The sequence below is a fragment of the Pipistrellus hanaki genome (assembly GCF_964339955.1).
Source record: "Pipistrellus hanaki genome assembly, chromosome: 14".
Lineage (NCBI taxonomy): Eukaryota > Metazoa > Chordata > Mammalia > Chiroptera > Vespertilionidae > Pipistrellus > Pipistrellus hanaki.
In genome coordinates, this window is record NC_140516.1 from 15550870 (window position 1) to 15570041 (window position 19172).

Below are 19172 nucleotides of genomic sequence, written 5' to 3' on the forward strand. Positions count from 1 at the left end.
TATATATATATATATATATATATATATATTTTTTTTATTTTTTTTATTTTTTTTTTTTTTTAAAGAAATACACAGATACAGACTATTCAGCTTCTAATAATCAGGGTGTTCTTCACCACCTCTACTTATTGGAGTGGCAAGGACTTGTTATACTTTTAAATTCTGTTCTAACATCTAGCATTTATTGAGCATTAACTATATGCAAGAAATTGGTAAGTATAAATTTTCATTTTAAACTCAGACCAGAGTTCCAGTACCTGCTACTCACTGGCTTTGTGACCTTTCCTCTGCCTGTTTATCTTATTAAAGAGCCAGTAGGCTGGAAACAACCTATCCCAATGTGAAAACTCTGCAAAAGTGATATATTTTTTTTAATTGCCCTAAAACCTGATGAGACTTACTCTTTTTTTTAAATATATTTTATTGACTTTTTACAGAGAGGAAGGGAGAGGGAGAAAGAGTTAGAAACATTGACGAGAGAGAAACATCAATCAGCTGCCTCCTGCACACTCCCTATTGGGAATGTGCCCGCAACCAAAATACATGCCCTTGACCAGAATCGAACCTGGGACCCTTGAGTCCACAGGCTGATGCTCTATCCACTGAGCCAAACAGGTTAGGGCAGAGACTTACGGTACTTTTGTTCTCTTAGGAAGTAGTAGTAACTACTGGTTGTTGTTTTGTTTTGTTTTGTTTTGTTTGTTTTTGTTTTTGTTTTTTTCATTCACTGTTGAGATTCAAATGATTTTAGAAGTTTTAAGATTTTAGCACTTATTAATGAGGAGGATTGGAGCTTTTAGCTTTCCTAAGTATCCTCATTCATCCAAAAATTCTTGGAGCCCTGGCTGGGCAGTTCAGTTGAGAGCTTCGTCCTGATAAGCCAAGGTTTCAGGTTCAAACCCAGTCAGAGCACATACAGGAATCAACCAATGAATGCATAAATAAGTGGAACAACAAATCAGTGTTTCTTTTTCTTTTTCCACCTCTCTCTCTCTCTCTCTCTCTCTCTCTCTCTCTCTCTCTCTCTCAAATCAAGAAATAAAAAAAGACATCTTAAAGAATAAGTATCAGCCAAAACTGGTTTGGCTCAGTGGATAGAGCGTCGGTCTGCAGACTGAAAGGTCCCAGGTTCGATTCGGTAAAGGGCATGTACCTTGATTGCGGGCACATCCCCAGTAGGGGATGTGCAGGAGGCAGCTGGTCGATGTTTCTCTCTCATCGATGTTTCTAGCTTTCTATCTCTCTCCCTTCCTCTCTGTGGAAAATAATAAAATATATGTGGTTTTTTTAAAAAATAAGAATAAGTAACAAAAATAAGAATAAGGAATTAACTTTTAAAAAATCCTTGGAATCATTGCTTTCAGAAGACATTATCATTATTTAAATTCTCTGTTCCTAGAAATAGCTAACCCCCTCTTACTGTCTCTAATATCCTCAGCATTGAATGGGAAATTTTATACTAGACTGTAAACTCTTGAGGACATGAATCATGTGTTCCATATCTTTATATTCTACTCTGAGCATATACAGTGATATTCAGTTAATGTTGAATAAGTTAGAGAATTAATTGTAAATAGGATCTGATCCTGGGAATATGGTGAAATGCTCTAATAAAGACTTAGGGTGAGGGGAAGATGATATGACTATGATACCTTCCCAGGTCATTAATTTTCTTGACACCAAGAGCAAGTCACTTGTCTGACCCTCGGGTTAGAGTTATATTAAATATCTCTAAGGTTCTTCCACATTTGAAATTATATGACTATAACTAAATCAACTTTTTATGAAATGTAGTAATGTTTTAAGGGACATGTTATAGCCTAAAGTTATACCCAATTCTATGTGAAAATGAGCTAACTTATAATTATCAGATACATTTGAAATCAGAGCAAGGCTGTTGAATTCCCAAAAGACAGATGGAACTTTTATGTTCTTTTTCAGAAATTTAAAATTTAATTAGACCTTGATTAGTGCCTCCATAAGATCTAATTAATGAGCTTGCTTTAGTAGTTGCAGAAGAGTTGACCATTCTCTGAATGTACCTAAAGTGAGAACACCTACATATAAAGTCAGAGTCTAAGCACAGCATAGCAGGGTTCTCTTAACAAGCTGAAATCAGTGTCAGAATGGCAGCACACTCGTCTCGAGTTTAGGTTCCTCTCCCAAGCTTATTTGGGTTCTTGGCAGAATTTAGTTCCTTTTGGTTGTAGGACTGAGACTAGGGATCAATCTAGTCTTTCCCTTGCTGGCCGTAGACTAGGGATCAATCTCAGCAGGTCACCGTGAATCTTTACCATGTTACTCTCACAGGCCCTCTTACAACATGGCAACTCACCTCTTCAAAGCCAGCAGGAGAAACTCGCCCCAGTGTGCTGAGATGGATTATTATGTTATACAATCACTAGAGGCCCGATGCACAAATTTGTGCAAGGGGCTCTGCTGCCTTGGCCCTCGCAGCAGCCCCAGCTTTGCCCAAAGGTCATCGGGAGGTCGTTCACTGTTTGGCCATCCAGTGTAATTAGCATATTATGCTTCTATTATTACAGATAATCCTAGGAATGATTATCCCATACTTTCCCCACGTAAAGTAACCTAAATAACAGGAGTAGTATCCCATCAGATTTACAGGTTCTGCCCAGACTCAAGGAGAGGAGATGATATAGGATGCATATACCAGAGGATGGAAATGGGACTATCTCAGAATTCTGCCCACCACACCTTCCATAATTCCAGAAATTCCCACCTTTAGATTTTCATTGAGGACTTTTCAAGATATGGACATTTTAACTGACTTAAGCCATGTTATCCTATATAATAAAACCCTAATATGCTAATTAACCAAACGGCAGAAGTATTGGTCGCTATGACGTGCACTGACCACCAGAGAGCAGATGCTCAACGGCAGGAGCTGCCCCCTGGTGTTCAGTGCACTCCCACAGGGGGAGCGCTGCTCAGCCAGAAGCCGGGCTCATGGTTGGCAAGCACAGCAGTGGTGGTGGGAGCCTCTCCCGCCTCCATTGCAGGCAGGCAGGAAGGAGCAAGTCCCAGACCCTCCCCCTCCTCCAGTTCACAAATCTCATGTACCAGGCCTCTAGTGTGAAAATAACATGGCATCCTAGCCAGTGTGGTTCAGTTGGTTGAGCCTCATCACATACACCAAGACGTTGCTGGTTTGATTCCCAGTCAAAGCACATGCCTGGGCTTGCAGGCTTGATCCCCAGTAGGGGGCTTGCAGGAGGCAGCTGATTCACATTTCTCTCTCATCGATGTTTCTCCATCTCTCCTCCCTCTCTCTAAAATCAAGAAAATGAAAATAAAATTTTAAATAAAAATAACAACATGGCAGTCATAATATTTAAGGCTGAAATTGAGCTTAGAAATCATAAACCCCTACTTTATTACTTTTAACCTCTTCATTTACACATGAAGGAAATGACTTGCTCAAATCACACTAATGTGATGTAATGAGATTCAGGCTCACTGCCTCCCAGGCCACTGTTCTATTTGGTACATGGTACACCTCTGCTAGAAGAACCCAGAAGATGATACAGGGGACGCAGTGCTTATATGTGAAGGCAGAAATGGGGGGAAATTCACAGTAAGAGTATGGGAGAGTACCCCGCAAGACAGCCATAGCATAAAGGCAGGAGGCAGGGATGCCATAAGGATGTGAGGGGAAGAAGTTTTGGGGGGGGGAAGTTTCCATTTTATTAATTCTTTTAAAGTTTATGGGAGGCATGCCCCAGTTCTTCAGCTCACCATTTCATTTTGTAAAAACATTTATATCTGAAGAAGAAAGTTTGCTAGGATTCCATTCATGCATGACAAAGTCAGCCTGGCCATGTAGATCGGTGGTTGAGCTTCGACCCATGAACCAGGAGGTCATAGTTTGATTCCTGGTCAGGGCACATGCCTGGGTTGCAGGCTCCATCCCCAGTAGGTCTGCAGGAGGCAGTCGATCAATGCTTCTTTCTCATCGTTGATGTTTCTATCTCTCCCTCTCCCTTCCTCTCTCTGAAATCAGTGTGTGTGTGTGTGTGTGTGGTTGTTTAAAAAAAAAATGAAAGAAAACATTTTAAAAAAGATTTTATAAAAATGACAAAGTCGTCCATTTTTAAGGTAAAATTATTCATGATGTAGACAAGAAAGCTCAAATTCTGCAAGAAATGTTTTGTTTATGGGACATTTTCTCTGTAGAGACCTGGTTTATTTCCTCACATTTAAAGTCGCTTAGCAATTCTAAAGATTGATTCTGACTTAACTGTATTGCTTTGAATATACTGTTTTAGTAAAAATTTATAAACGATCTTGGGGAGAGAGAGTGAACTGCTTTGGGGATTCGTGATTACCAGTGGGAGAGAGAGGAGGCTGAGGGTGGGGTAAACTGTCAAAACATCCACATAAATAGATAAGCAGGGACAAAATCTGCCAACATTACCTCCTACAGAGAAAATGATCAAAAAGGAATTACTCCAAGTGGGGAAGTAGAGTGATTTAGTATTTATTGCAAATACTGCTTCTTTGGGGATTTCAAGGTTTACTACTCTTCAAAGCTTCTGAAGCTTTCATAAGACACTTATAAATGTGAAGAGTATTTAGCCTTCATATAACTTCAGCAAACTGATTTTAAATATGTCAGTTGCTCTTACTTTAGCTGTCAGAGATTCAGGCTCTGTTAAAGTTGACAATTATAGACCATGAAGGAAGTAATTTTTTACAAGGGGAGATAAAAAGTACTTCCTCTTCAAGATTGAGGTTAGAATAAACTAAAAATTGGTGAAATAAATAATAATACATCCTGTTGGGAAATACCATGCAGCTGTTAAAAGGGAACTGTTGCCCTAGCCCACCCATGTGGCTCAGTTGGTTGAGCATCATCTCTTGCACCAAAAGGTCACAGATTCAATTCCTGGTCAGGCACATACCGAGGTTGCAAGTTTGATCACAACCATTAGATGTTTCCCTCTCACATTGGTGTTTTTCTCTCTCTCTCTCTCTCTACCTCTCCCTCTCTCTTTCTCTCTCTCTCAAAAAAAAAAAAAAAATCAAAAATACTTCTTAATGGAAATGTTTATGAACTGGTATGAAATTATTTCTCAGATATGTTATTAAATGAGTAAAGCTACATATTTTGGTATACTACCATTTTTGTGAGAATGACTGAATATTTCATTTTATATCCATAAACTATTTCTGGGGAAACTGGAGATACTGGTTGCCTCAGGATGATCAGGTGACAACTGGAGTGAAGGTGGGGAGGGAGACTTTAACCCTTTGGTACCATTTGAATTTTAAAACAGGAGAATTTATTGCTTAATGGAAAATAACTTTTTAAAATAAAAAGAATGAAATTTTAAAGAGTCTAGGAGGGAAAGCAAATTAATATGGGAAATTGGTCTCCAAACAAGACCTGGCGTCATTATGAAGATGTTCTTACAAGGAAACTTGACTAGCCTCTGTCAAATTTATTCTAACCGTCTCATGTGCCCTCTCTCCAGCCCCCATCCCGTCTCCTACACCTGTTCTAGCTCCAGCCAGGCATTAGCATCCCCTCCTGCTTTCAGTACTTAATCAAGCTGATTCCCCCATCCCAGCCCATGTCACCCACTGCCATGCATGCCCACAACTGGAGCAGTCTTTTCAGTCCTTAGGATTCAGATCCCAATTGTCCCTCCTACCCAGTACAGACTATTCGGATGGGTTGTTAATATGTCTGATGTTTCTTCTGTGTGTTTCTCAATTTTAATGGCCCGCATGATTTCTCCACTCAATTGGATCGCCCTCTTGATCTTGGTGTCATCTGGAATCACTGACTACCTAATGGTGCTAAGCAAGTAAGCCCATTGAAGCATCAGCTCTGAGGTTCAGAAACCTGACTGCAGGTCTCCTCCTCAGCACGTACAGTGTTTAGGAGCCAGGACCTCCCTCACCATGGGCAGCTGAGCACAGAGGGACGCCCTGCCTGTGGTCGAAAGCCCCGTGCAGACCAAGGGCTGTTACAGTTGTCATCCTCAGTATGCCGTATTCCTCCTGGCTTCCTGCACTGCTGGTTCTCCTAAATGCTATCTTCTACCCCACCCCCAAATCAGCTGGGTGTTACATTAGCCAAAGTATCCTGGAAGAAGAAGATAAAAAAAGAAAGGACCGCCTGGCCAGTTTGGCATTGACCTGTGAATCAGAAGGTCACAGTTCGATTCCCAGTCAGAGCACATGCCCGGGTTTCAGGCTGGATCCCTGGTAGGGAGCATGCAGGAGTCAGCTGATTGATGATTCTCTCTCATCATTGATGTTTCTCCCTCTCTCTCTTTCTCTTTCTCTCTCTGAACTAAATATGTTAAAAAATAAAGAGAAAGGCAAATACCCGTTAAGTGAAAATCCTTCCTTCTCTCCCCACCCCTCCCCCCAAAGCCATCTAGGTTTGGGCTGAAGAAACTAAGACATCTGCGTCATATGCCTTTCCAGGACTGAAGCAGCAATGTCTCCCCTCATGTAACCTTGGCAGTCACAAGCCAGCTCTTGGTTCTCCCCACTGCAGGAATAATCACATGGCCACACAGCTAGAGACTGTCAGCCCAGCTTGGCATATCACCCCTCCAGCACCTCTGCGTAGGAGGAGGCGGGCAGCTCCTAACTGGGTCATGCTGCCCATCGCTGTGTCTGCCTCAGGGGCAGCGGTGGGAAGCGCTCCCGGGGCCGCCTTTATTTCACATGCTTTTCATTGGGTTGCAGTTTAATAAACCTTTTAAGTTGTCTGTGGAATTGTCAGTAAGCTACAAGGGTATGCTTAGGTCTTCCACTGGATGTATCTGTGGTCACACTGCAAAGCTGCCTCCTCACAATCCTCAGCCATTCACCCCTCCTCACTACACTCAGGATTTCCCAGTTTGGCTTTTCTCTCCTCTGAGCTCCTTCTCTTGTTTAGGGCAATAGTCATTGAGGAGAATAGTATTGTCAAGTAGACCCAGGGTGTGTGTAGGGGAAAGGTCATTAGGTTGGAGGTCAGGAGACCTAGATCCCAGACCCAGCTGTTACCGGCTAGCTTTGTGACCCAGGGCAAGTCATTTAACCTCTCTGGATTTCACCTTTCCTCTGAGGTGTCTTCCAATTCTAAGATTCTCTCTGATTCCATGTGGCTATGTGGGCTCTTGTCACTTCAGAACTCTCCTCCTTTCTTCTGTTTGGCTACTGTGGTAAATAGTTTTATGTAATGCTAGAGGCCCGGTGCACAGAATTTCATGCACTGGGAGGGTGGGGGTCCCTCAGCCCGGCCTGCACCCTCTTGCAGTCCTGGACCCTTTACTCCTTACCACCTGCCTGCAGCAGAGGCAGGAGAAGCTCCTGCCACCACTGCTGCACTCGCCAGCCATGAGTCTGGCTTCTGGCTGTGATGCACACTGACCACCAGGGGGCAGCTCCTGCATTGAGCGTCTGTCCTCTGGTGGTCAGGGGTATCATAGTGACCAATTGTCCCACCATTCGGATGATTTGCATATTAGGGTTTATTATATAGGATCGCTTCACACAAATTCACTGTGTGTTTCTCTCTGCTATTGAATTGTCCAGCCGTGGAACATGGCAGAGAGTAACTTGGAACTTGACACAACTCATATTCTGTTTGGACTTTTTGGAAGGCCAGATGGTACCACATTTTTTAGTGCCAGTTGAGCCCACTTCTTCAAATTCTCCCCTGTCCCAATCTAGTAGAAATCACCAATCTTATGTCCATCTATTATTCAGGCAGCTGGGCCAAGTTTGTACAAAAGGAGTACATAGGCCTTGGAAACCTAAGCTTTCTCCAGGGTGATTTCATGCTCCATGTAGACATCTTTGAGATTGGAAACTGGAATTTCAGCCATCAATCAGACTCCACTACCAACAGCTGGTCTGCATGGGGAAGTCGCTTCTGCAGGGGAAGGTGGGGAGTTCTGCTTACTGTGATTTAATTACGACTTAGTGATTTATTCAGGGATGTGGAAGCAAATATGAATGAGCCAACTCTCAGGACCAGCTGTCGAGTGTTTGGCTCTAATCTGCTGTCATCCCACTTGTCCTCAGCACTCCCGGCTTGACAGCTCACCAGCTAGCTAAATGTTTGTTTCCTCCTCTGCTCTGATTCATATCCTGGGGCCTGTGGAAGGCACCTCCCCCAGGCTATTTGCTGACTGGTACCTTCCCAGTGCTTTGGGTTGCGCTGCCTTAGCAGCCCTGGGCTTTCCCCTGCAGCACAGTGGTGTCGGAGCCCTCCATGTGAGATGGAGGATAATCTGTAGCTGTACTGTCACAGGATGGCGTTTGTGATGAGGCATTCCTGCTGGTGCCTCCAGAGGCCCCTCTTCCACAGCCACGTAATACTTTCATGAGCTTTCACTGACAGTTCTCAAGAGCTTGCGCTGACATCCTTAGATACTGTTTTAGTTCACGGTTTTTTAGAGGAAAGGCCCATCTTCATGGGCAGAAGGGTGGGCACCGCAATTCCAAGAGGAATTGGCAGTAGGCACTCTGCCCTTCGAGAATGGAGGAACTGGGGAAGAGAAAGAGAGGACACTTAGTTATGACAGAGCGAGAGATTGATGTGAAATGCAGAAAAAGGGATGGTTAACAAAAAGCGTTCGTGTTTATGTGATACACGGACACAGAAGTCTTGATCTACTTCTCAGAACACATTTCTGTAGCCATGGGGGCGATCACAGTTTGAGAGCATCCAGTGTTTTCACTGCGCCGTCTTCTGAGGCGAACTGAGTTTCCTGAGTCTAGTTTCCACCGGAGAAGTACGGTATAATAACCAGCTGTTACCATTTTAGTTCTCTATCTAGTCACTCTCCCCATTATCACCTGGCCTGTGATTTCTGTTCCTTCCCCGGGCAGCGAGCTGAGTTACCAGGAACCCGTGCTTCCTGGGCCAGCGGACAAAATCGAACCTCTAGCCCCAGGAGGCTGTTTCTAACCCTGCAACGTGTGCAGGCGTGAGGGGCCCAGCTCCCCTTCCAGCAGTTTCCACAGCCCGTGGGCATCCACCACCACAGGACTTTTTGCTTAAATCCTTTCTTTCCAAGGGGCATGGATTCCTCCACCCTAACTCACATCAGCGAGGGCGGGCTGAATAGTAACCCAAGCTGCACGGAGGAAGAAGCTGGCGCTTCCCCCCTCCTGGGCAGCCGAGTGCCCGCAAGCCAGAGGCTTTGAACACGAAGGTGTACCTGGCTTGTGGCTAATATCACCTTTCCTCACCCTTTGCCACAGAGATCCTCAGCTATATCTGCATACCTCCGCCCCTGCCCTGCCCTCAGATCCTAGAAAACACCAGTGAACTCTTTTTGCACACTAAACCACCTCAGCAGTTATCTTGTGGCATTCCCTCATTTGGATGAAAAAATTAAATCTAAAAAGGTTGAGCTCCTCCATTCACACAGAGTGCTGGTGGGGAGCCAGGACTGGAGCTCAGGTCTTGTGACTTCAAGCCCAGCCTTCCCCCTGCATCCCCGCTCCTCAGCATTGCTCTGGCTTTTGTACCTGCACTGAATAGCGGAGGTGACAGAGGGGAAGGGAAAGAGCAAATGCAGGAACAAGTGGCTTCTCTGAAGCTACAGGGATTACACAGGCAGAGAAGGCACACGGCCCTAGTTTAAGTTCACATTGCTTCCGGGTAAGTATAAATTAATTCTTTCCTTTCCTCCATGTTTTACCTCACATAAGAGTATGTCTAGAAGCAATAGCATAGTCAATGCATATGTAAGATTTATAGATGTAGGTAGATCTCGATAAATGGGATAAAAGGCAGTGGAAACTGCCCAGTCCTTCCTGGGTTGTTTTTCATAAGAACACACTTCTCACGTGATTGCTAGTGTTTAACAGTAATGTCAGAAAATGAGAAAATGGCATGAGAGAAAGATTTTTTGGAGATCAGAAAAAGACAAAAACAAAAAAGGCTTCATCCTGAACTAGTGAGCTGGGCCCCCCCTTCTCCCCAGGGCTGAGTTAGAAAGGATGAGGCTCCTGTAGGAGGGAGGAGGGGCCAGCAGCTCATCCACGCAGGGCCTTGCTGTCAGTCAGGAACCGAAGGGAGAGCCTCCTCATTTCCCACCTCCCCTTCCTTTTGCCACCAGGTATTTTCTTTACTTTTGTTATCGTGTTCTTTCCAGTAGGTTATGGATTAAAAACTAAATTATCATTTTCTTAAATACAGTTGAAAACTTTATTATGACTGAGTAGTTTTATCCACTTCATCTAGAGAAAGCAAATGCAAGTCCCTCTGCTGTGCTAATTTAGCATCTTCCTTTCTTCCTCAGTGACCATGCAGCAGGTGGCCAGGACAGTGGCTAAAGTGGAGCTCTCAGACCACGTGTGTGATGTGGTGTTTGCGCTCTTTGACTGTGACGGTGAGTGGGCCCTCTGGAGTTGGGCGGGAGGACTCAGCGGACTGCCCTTGGAGGGGACACTGTTCGGAATGCAGCCTTGCAGACAGCTGCAGGCAGCCCACACCTCCTTAGCCCGCCCCTTCCCCACATCAGTAGTTCAGCCCTCAGCATCATGACACTGAGAAATACAGCCTCTGGTCCTGATTTCTGTTTTCCAGTTCTTCCTGAAATTCCAATTTGCTATAGTTCTAAATTACCTATGACCATTAGAACCTTAAAAATGGAAACAATTCAACTGTAGAAGTGTTTTAAAAGTTAAATAAAGAATAAACTCAAATATAAAAGCTAAAAAAAAAAATAAAAAAAAAATAGGAACGAAAGTATTGGACCAGCCTGCTGCTTGGTTGATTGAGAGCATCGAGAACCTGAATGTCTAGGGCACATGTGTCAAACACAAGGCCCGCGGGCCAAATCCAGCCCGCCAGGCCTTGCAATGTGGCCCGCACCACGCTGTCATCACTGCACTCCGCTGTCAGTTTATGACATTGTCAGTTTATGACTGTTCAGTAAACCATTCGGCCCGAGATTTAGGCTGGATTTTAGATTTTGGCCCCTTCTCTGATTGAGTTCGACACCCCTAGTCTAGGGAGATGATGCTGCGTCTCCACCTCCCAGGGCATTCCAGTCTCCGCACTCCATCCTGGAGCCCAGCCTGCAGCCATCTGGGTGTCTGTGACCACTCTGTACGAAGTCCTTGAAGAGATTCGCTTCTGCACTAGCATTCTCAGCTCTGTTAGCTGACACAATAATGCTACTAATATTCACAATGGAGGCTCACACTTTTTCCATGCTTACTGCGCTAAGCTGCTCATTTAATCCTCTGACATGGGATTGTTACTAACCACATTTTACAGGCCAGGAAGCTGAGAGGCTCAGGTAGGTTGGGTAACTTTCCCAGGATCACAAAGGTAATAGCAGACAGCAAAACCAGGATCCTAATCAGAGCTCAGTGATGCCCCCTCTGTACTGTCTCCCCTCCATTGCTGGTCTCCCAGCCCAGGAGCATCTGCCTATGTGAAATCTTCTGTTGTGGTCCCAGCAAAATGAAAACCTCTTTTTTTTTTCATTCTTTAACTTGACTCAATTTATCCATGTTACTACATGTTACACTCTATCTCTGTATATGTGGCCTTGCTTCCCTACTAAATTGTGAACTTTTAAGGTTAATTACAAGTCCTGTTCACCTTTAGAAACCCCACATATGCAGGACCTCACATGGTACTCTACACATCATCTCATTAACTTATTTGTTATTAAGTTGAACTCAAGTTATTTAAATCTACCTCTGGCAATCACAACAAAGGAAGTCCCAGAGCTAGGACAGGGAAATGGCCTGTCCTCTAGGCAGCTCTGTCCGGTATGATACCACTAGTTACATATGGCTATTTAATTTAAATTAATTAAAATTGAATGCACTCTAAAACTCAGTTTTCCATCTCGTTAGCTACATTTCAAGTGCTTAGTAGCCACAGGTGGCCAGTGGCTACTGTATTGAACAGCTCTGATTTAAAAAACATTGAACCTCATTGAAGAGAGTTCTAGTGAATAGCATTACTGTAGAGAGATAAACTGTCCAAAGATTTTTTATAATATATTTTTATTGATTTCAGAGATAGGAAGAGGGAGAAAGAGACAGAAACAACGATGGTGAGAGGGAATCATTGATTGGATGCCTCCTGCATGTCCCCTTACTGAGGTTCGAGCCCACAACTCGGGCATGTGCCCTTGACCAGAATCAAACCTGGAACTCTTCAATCCGCAGGCTGACTCACACTTCTATGAGCAAACCACTTAGGGCTCCAAATATTTTTAGTTGATTTTTTAGGGAGAGAAATGGAGAGAAACAGAAACATTGTTGCCTCACACATGTGGCCTCGAGCCCACCATCTGGATATGTGCTCTGACGGGGACTCGAACCCACCACCTTTTGGTGTATGGGACAATGCTCCAACCAACTGAACCATAACATGCCAGGGCCCATCCCCGGATACTTTTACTCTAATCACATTCAGGGGGCTTGTTGTTTTTTAAGAAACATCTATTTTTATAATTTTTGAAGCTGATATCCTAGAGATGGTCTGTGAGGTGAATTAGAGAATAAAGGCAACCAGCCTCACAGTTCTCTATTCCTAGGAGGGCCTGGGAAATTACATTTGATTTTCCAGCCTTTCAGAAGTAGGCTCTGCCAATATCTACTTGAGTCACCTTTAGAAAATCATTTAACATCTCTGGGGCTTATTTTCTTAATCTACAGAAAAAGGAAGTACAGCCGAAACCGGTTTGGCTCAGTGGTAGAGCGTCGGTCTGCGGACTGAAAGGTCCCAGGTTCGATTCCGGTCAAGGGCATGTACATTGGTTTCGGGCACATCCCCGGTAGGGGGTGTGCAAGAGGCAGCTGGTCGATGTTTATCTCTCATCGACGTTTCTAGCTCTCTATCCCTCTCTCCTCCTCTCTGTAAAAAATCAATAAAATATATTAAAAAAAAAAAAAAAAAGGAAGTACATATTAAATTAAAAAGCCATTATCATTACAAATTGGTAGTAACAAAATAGGCTTAAGGAGGAAATAGGGAATACAGTCAATAATATTGTAAAACTATGTATGGTGCCAGGTGGGTACTAGCATTATCAGGGGATTGTAAGGTCCCAGCTGAGAGGTTTGAGAAGCAGAAGCAAGACACGGGATCCAGGCGATTAAAAGGGAGGAGGTTTTAATCTGCGCTCCTGGGCAAAGCTCGCTGGTCCGGGGTGGGCCAGGGAAGTTCGCGCCAAAAGGCGGCAGAGGTACTTCTTTTATACAGCTGTTCAGTGAGCGGGGGGCGGAGGGCATGAGAGGGGTGGAATTCCTGCCTCTGCCTCAGGCTGGGGGGTCTAGGAAGGCCCGAGGAAGGCGCCAGCCAGCCAGCTGTCTTTGTCACCGTCCACCTTGCAGATGCTTGTATCGGCTCTGGGCTTCCCCCCTGCCTCGACCTCACAGGGATCACTTTGTAAATTATGTAATTGTCTACAGTATGCTATACACTTGAAACTAATATAAAATAATACTGATTATCAATATTACTGTATTAAAAAAATAAGAAGACATTGATATTTCTACCAGTGCAAGGTCTTAGGTCAGAATGTCAGAGGACTTGTTCAGCAAAGAATTTAGAGTTGCACTCACAGGTCACACACAATGACATTCGGACGCACACCTGGTTCAGTGGTGACAGCCATCCAGACTAGCCAGCTATGGCCGTAGGGAAGCAGGTAACAAATCCCACAGTAATTTGAATGAAATGGCCTCAGATTTTTTCATCTGAAGCTTCATTTTATATACAAAATATTAAGAATCTTGTTTAGACTTTTTGCTCTTTTAATTACATTTTTAGTAAGCCATATTATTGACTGCTTAAGCCCAGCCAGACTATTTTTAATATTGAAATATACATACAGAAAAGTGTAAATATCATAAGTGTATAGATTGATGAATTTTTAAAATATATTTTTATTGATCTCAGAGAGGAAAGGAGGGGGAGAGATAAAAACATCAATGATGAGAGAAACTCATTGATCAGCTGCCTCCTGCATACCTCCTACGGAGATAGAGCCTGAAATCTGGGCGTGTTTCCTGCTCTGGAATCAAATCATGACCATCTGGTACACAGATAGATGCTCAACCACTGAGCCACACCTGCCGGGCAGATAGATGAATTTTTTAAAGCTGAACATACCTATGTAACTACCATTGTCCAGATACATCACATACTTGGACCACAGAGGCCCTCTGCTGCTACCTTCCGGTCACTTCCACTCCCAGGGGCAGCCACTCTCCTGGCTTACAGCACCTTAGACTAGTTTGCCTGTTTTTGTTTGTTTAATCTTGCTGTGAGGTATCTCTGGGGTGTCTCTGTGGTTGCCCATGCTCTCTTCAGCCACAAACAGGCTGTTCAGGTGTTCAGGTACTCTGTACAAAAGTAAACCATTGAGTCCCTCTTCCCAGACCGGTCACTAGTAGAGAGGTCTGTTCACTGGTTTCCTGTTGCTTCATCACCCCCAGTAAGGCAGACATTTAGTCCTGGGCATCTAGTCAAAGGGTAACTGCCTCCTACTGTTGGAGTGGTTACTGTTCCGTGTGACTTGAGAGGTGACCTTTGGTGAAACCAGATGCTCTCCAAGTTCTCTTCCAGACCTGAGCGTCTGCCATAGGAGAGGGTAGATGGAAATCCTTGAGAAAATGGGCTCAACCCAAAGCCAGATGGTGATTTTGGTTTTCACCATGAACAGCCCTCATCTCTCATCTGGACTATTGTAACAATCTCCTAAATGACTCTGTACTCCAGTCGTGCCCTCTCTGGTCCCATCCCATATATTCAGCCAGAAAAACCCTCCAAATGGAAATCTAACGGCACTCCACGCCCCTGCTTCCAGTCCTTTCCTGGCGCTCTACCACGCAGAGATAAAGTGCAAACCCTTTAATAAAATATTGTACAAGGTCCCTGGGGCCTGTCTCCTGCCTGCCGCTTCAGTTTGCTTGCCCTGAAAGTCCAGCAGCACCTACCAGGGGCTCCCTCAGCTTGCTGCTCCCTGCGGTGCCTTTGCTGATGCCATTGCCGAACCTGAAATGCTTTCCGTCTCACTCTCCTTTACTTGGCCAATTCCGTTAATCTTTTGGGATTCAACTTAAGAGTCTCCACCAAGAAAGCTTTGCTGGTTTGTAGTTGTACCACCTCCAGCTTGGGTTAGAGAGTCTCCCTCTCTGCCCCTATAGCATCCTTTGCCCCATTATGGCATTTACCACGCAGTTGAGATCATGTGTTTGTCTCTCCCACAACCTCTGAGTATTTAAAGGGACAAAGGTTTATTTGTCTCCTGCTTCTAAGGTGACCAGACGTCCCGCTTTTGGCAGGACATTCCCGATTTTCAACAATTTGTCCCGCGTCCCAAGGCGTTTTAAAACAATCCCGATTGGTGACGCGGGACAAATTGTTGAAAAGCAGGATGTCTGACCACCTTACCTTATTCACACCATGTAGCACAGGACCTGACATTTAACTTTTGTCACACTAACCTGTCACAGCTGCATGCAGCCAGAAACATCACAAAACAGTTCATTTCAGGTCAATAGAATGGAATTTGGCTGTGATGGTCCTGGGTTTTACAGCTCACATTGTGAACAATGGGATTTCTGTCTTTGTTCCGAGGCCTCCTCTTACGCCTGTCCTGTTTGCCTCTTCCTCTAGGCAACGGGGAGCTGAGCAATAAGGAGTTTGTCTCCATCATGAAGCAGCGGTTGATGAGAGGCCTGGAGAAGCCCAAAGACATGGGCTTCACCCGCCTGGTGCAGGCCATGTGGAAGTGTGCTCAGGACACCGCCTGGGACTTCGCTCTGCCCAAACAGTAACCCAAAGCAGCCAGCGGACCCCTCCTCACCCCACCGCCCTGCCGCCCAAGCAGAGCCTGGCAGCGGCCTTCCTGCTGCTGCTGCTGGAAGTAGTGCTGCCTTCCTTTGGGAATGATGTCAGGATTCAACCCGTCTCCCCTCTCCTTCCTTCCCTGATTCTGGGCTCCGATTCTGCCCAGTGACCCTCCCCATTGCTTCTCAAAAACAGGAAGTAGTCCTAACACTCAGACGTTTGGCACCTTCAACTGCACTACCCATCCAAGCATAAAGAATGCGGGACATTCCCTGAGAAACACCCAGTTCTTGACTCATTTCTGCTGTGGATTTATATTAACAAGAACATTCCTTGCTTTTTCTCCTGCTGGTGCTTTTAAGCTACAAATTGGGGAAAACCTCTTGGCAGCAAAGGAAGTCTGTGGAGAATGACGGTGAGGATGGCTGGGCGCCCTGAGCTGGCAGGCACCGGGCCGGAGGAAGGGTCTGTGCCCAGCCCCAGCTTGGCTGAGGCCTGCTCCAGGGAGGTGACGTCACAGTGGGAATGCAGCAAGATGTGGAATCGAACGCAGCTGCTTGCTGGCTCTCCCTTCTTTTGCTCTCGGGCTCCATAAGAAGACTCCACCGCAGCTCTGTAGCAAACAGCAATGATTGAGTTCACGTCCCTGCAGGTGCCATTCCCCTCCAGGACTCTGCCTCTGAAGCTGAGGCCTGCCCGGAACCCCTCTGCCTTCCGCACTTTAATTATAAGTTTGCAACAAACCCTCCAAAGGCTGTTGTCTCCTTTATTTTAGGTCCCTCTGGGCCCTTTCATTTCATTTCTCCACTGGGTTTGAGATCCTGCTGGCAGCAGACCCGTGTTCTTTCTACCAGAGTCTGGTTCTTCCTGTTAAAGGCAACTTTAGGCCCATCCAAGAGGTGAGGGCATTTGGAGGTCAGTGGTGGTGTCAGTGGAGAAAACAGCGCCAGGTATGAGATCTCGGTTCAGCAACCTCGGTACTTGAGTTTTATCTGAGAAAGAAGCAGAGCCAAGACTCAAACTTTTAAGAGAACATTTATTTAGAAAGGCACAGAGGTAGGAGCGAGCTATAGAAGAATGGGCTCAGGAAACAAGTTACAGAAGCAAAAGAAGGGCCCATGGAACTTGGGGGAGAGAGGAAAGGAAGACATACAGGAGTGAGGGTGGGAAAGGCTCCACAGACAGTGTCTGCTGTCCGAAAGGCTGTCAGGGTGGGGCTGTCAGGGAAGATCTCAATAGAATATTCATCAGCTTTCCAGGTGTGTCCTTTTAGGGTCATGATCTTCACTGATTGGTCAGCATCAGGGAAGGGGTTAATCAATACAGCTGGTCCTGACGTCAGCCATGGCTTGTCTGGTTTTGCTGCTTTTCTGGGCCTGGAGCTGAAACACAACCGAGGCCTCGATGTATTTGATTCGGATCAGAACCTCGTTGTCTGGAGGACTTCTCCCGTAAGGGCTATTCTCCAGCCCCCTTGTTCGTTCCCCTCTAAGGAGGTCTAACCAACATGACCAGCAATGTGCGAGGGGAGGAAAGGTTACTGTGGGGGGAGTCCTTATTTTCCCAGTTTTGCCCATTCCCCCCTGGTGACCTTCTGAACCTGGCCTGTCGTCCTTGCTGTTTGTTTAACTGCCTACCACAGTGGCATGGTTCCAGCAGAGCGTGGACAGCTTTTCATCCCGGGCAAACGTACAGTCCTTGCTTACTCATACCCCACAATAAGGAACTAACATGGGGTGGTGGAGTATATGAGAAATCCTCTGGTATGACCGAAGTTGTAAGAACCATAGCAACAGTGTTTTATATGGACTCAACTCTGCCACTGACTCAGTGTGGCCTTGAGGAAGCAAGTAATTTTCCACCCGTTTCCTCCACTGTGAAGACAGGAGTGAACTCGATGGGCTCTGAGGTTTCTTCCGGGTCTAAAGGCCTCTCCTTCAGTTCTCCTCCAGAATTCCTGCCGCTTCCAGAACCTCCCGCTAGTGCCTCCTGGCATGACAGTGTTAGAGTCCAATGTCACAGAACCACCTCACCAAGGCCTGGGACTTGGTAGGGAGTGCTTATCAGGCTGAAAAGAGCCTGGGTCTCCGCCTGCGGCTCCACAGGATAGTCCCAACCCAAGCATTTCCTCCAGAATTTAATAACCTCAGTCTAACGTCCTTCCTGGGAGCAGATTAATTTCTCTCTCCAAGAAGCTCGCCACGCATCCACTTCATTTAACTTCCACTCTCCTTTCTGGGGTACGTATTCCTGGTGCCCACATGGAGCCTTTGCCCTGCTCACTGCCCAGGGCATCAGCAAAATGCGAGCTTTTCTTAAAACTGTCCCAGAATCCCAGATCACTCTTCTCCCAGGTCCTTGTTCCAGCCTGCAGGAGAAGTTCAAGGCCCACACTTCCTGGGACGTTCATTCCCCTACGAGAAGAGATCTGCTGAGTGGCCTGGCTCACGGAAGTGGAAGCCAGAGCAGAGCGGGGAGGATAAGGAGCTCACCGGTAACACCTTGAAACCCAGGCCGAGGGCCTGTCCCAGGTACATGGGATTCCAGCTGAACTCCACTGGCTGCTAGCAGCGCCTGAGGAGGCAGAGAGGCCCAGGTGCTCATGGAGACAGCAGCCACACTGGGGCACAAGAGGGTAAATGTGCAGGTGAGTCACCCGGAAGGGGCCAGGGTTCCCAGGAAGTCCTTGGGTAAGGTGGCATGAATAGGCTGAGGGTATTCTAGGCAGAGTTTGGAGTAGGCTAGATGCATTTGGAAATGCAAGAGGCTGATTTGTGCTTCTCTTTTTGTTCAAATTGTTTCTTCCGCCTAGACAGAATAACCCTCCCCTCCTCCTCCAAGACAGCTCAAACTGTCCCCTCCTTAAGGAACCGTCCCTCATCCTCCTCCAGACAAGACTGGAAGCCTCTCCTTTGCCTCCCAAGGATCACTTGCCCCACAACAACACTGCTGCAGCTCATTCTTGTGAGACTGTCACCACCAAGTTCAGACCCAAAGCAGTAACATGATCAAACAAACAGCCTCAAAGCTCATTTAAAAATAGCTCTCGGACGAGGTTAACGTGATACTTGCCGTGCCTCAATAAGTTCCTCCCACACACCCACAGTCATTCTCTACTGGTGGTGTTCCCTACTGCTTTAAAACAAAAATAACTTTCTCCAGTTCCAGCCCTTGGGCTTCCGGAGGGACTCAGAGGGGACCCAGGCTACCTCCTTGACATGGAACTCGGCATCATCCACAAGGACACGCAGGAAGACTATGGAGAGTGACTAAGAACGTGCATGCTCTAAAAATATGATTTTAACAGCTCTCAGAGCCCACCTAGTTTTTAGCTCTAGTTGGAACATACGCACTTGAACCA

At 45.7% G+C, this 19172-nt stretch overlaps 1 protein-coding gene across 2 annotated transcripts in view; it reads left to right on the forward strand.

Moving 5' to 3' along the window:
- The window catches only part of MICU1 (mitochondrial calcium uptake 1), a 155798-nt gene extending 139235 nt beyond the window's left edge, over positions 1 to 16563 (forward strand). For both annotated transcript variants that reach the window (XM_084904970.1, XM_084904971.1), the window contains 2 exons: positions 10287 to 10376; positions 15638 to 16563. In XM_084904970.1, the coding sequence (XP_084761096.1) occupies positions 10287 to 10376; positions 15638 to 15798 (251 nt within the window). In that variant the 3' untranslated portion in view covers positions 15799 to 16563. The remainder of the gene's footprint in view (positions 1 to 10286; positions 10377 to 15637) is intronic.
- The last annotated feature ends 2609 nt before the right edge of the window (positions 16564 to 19172 follow it).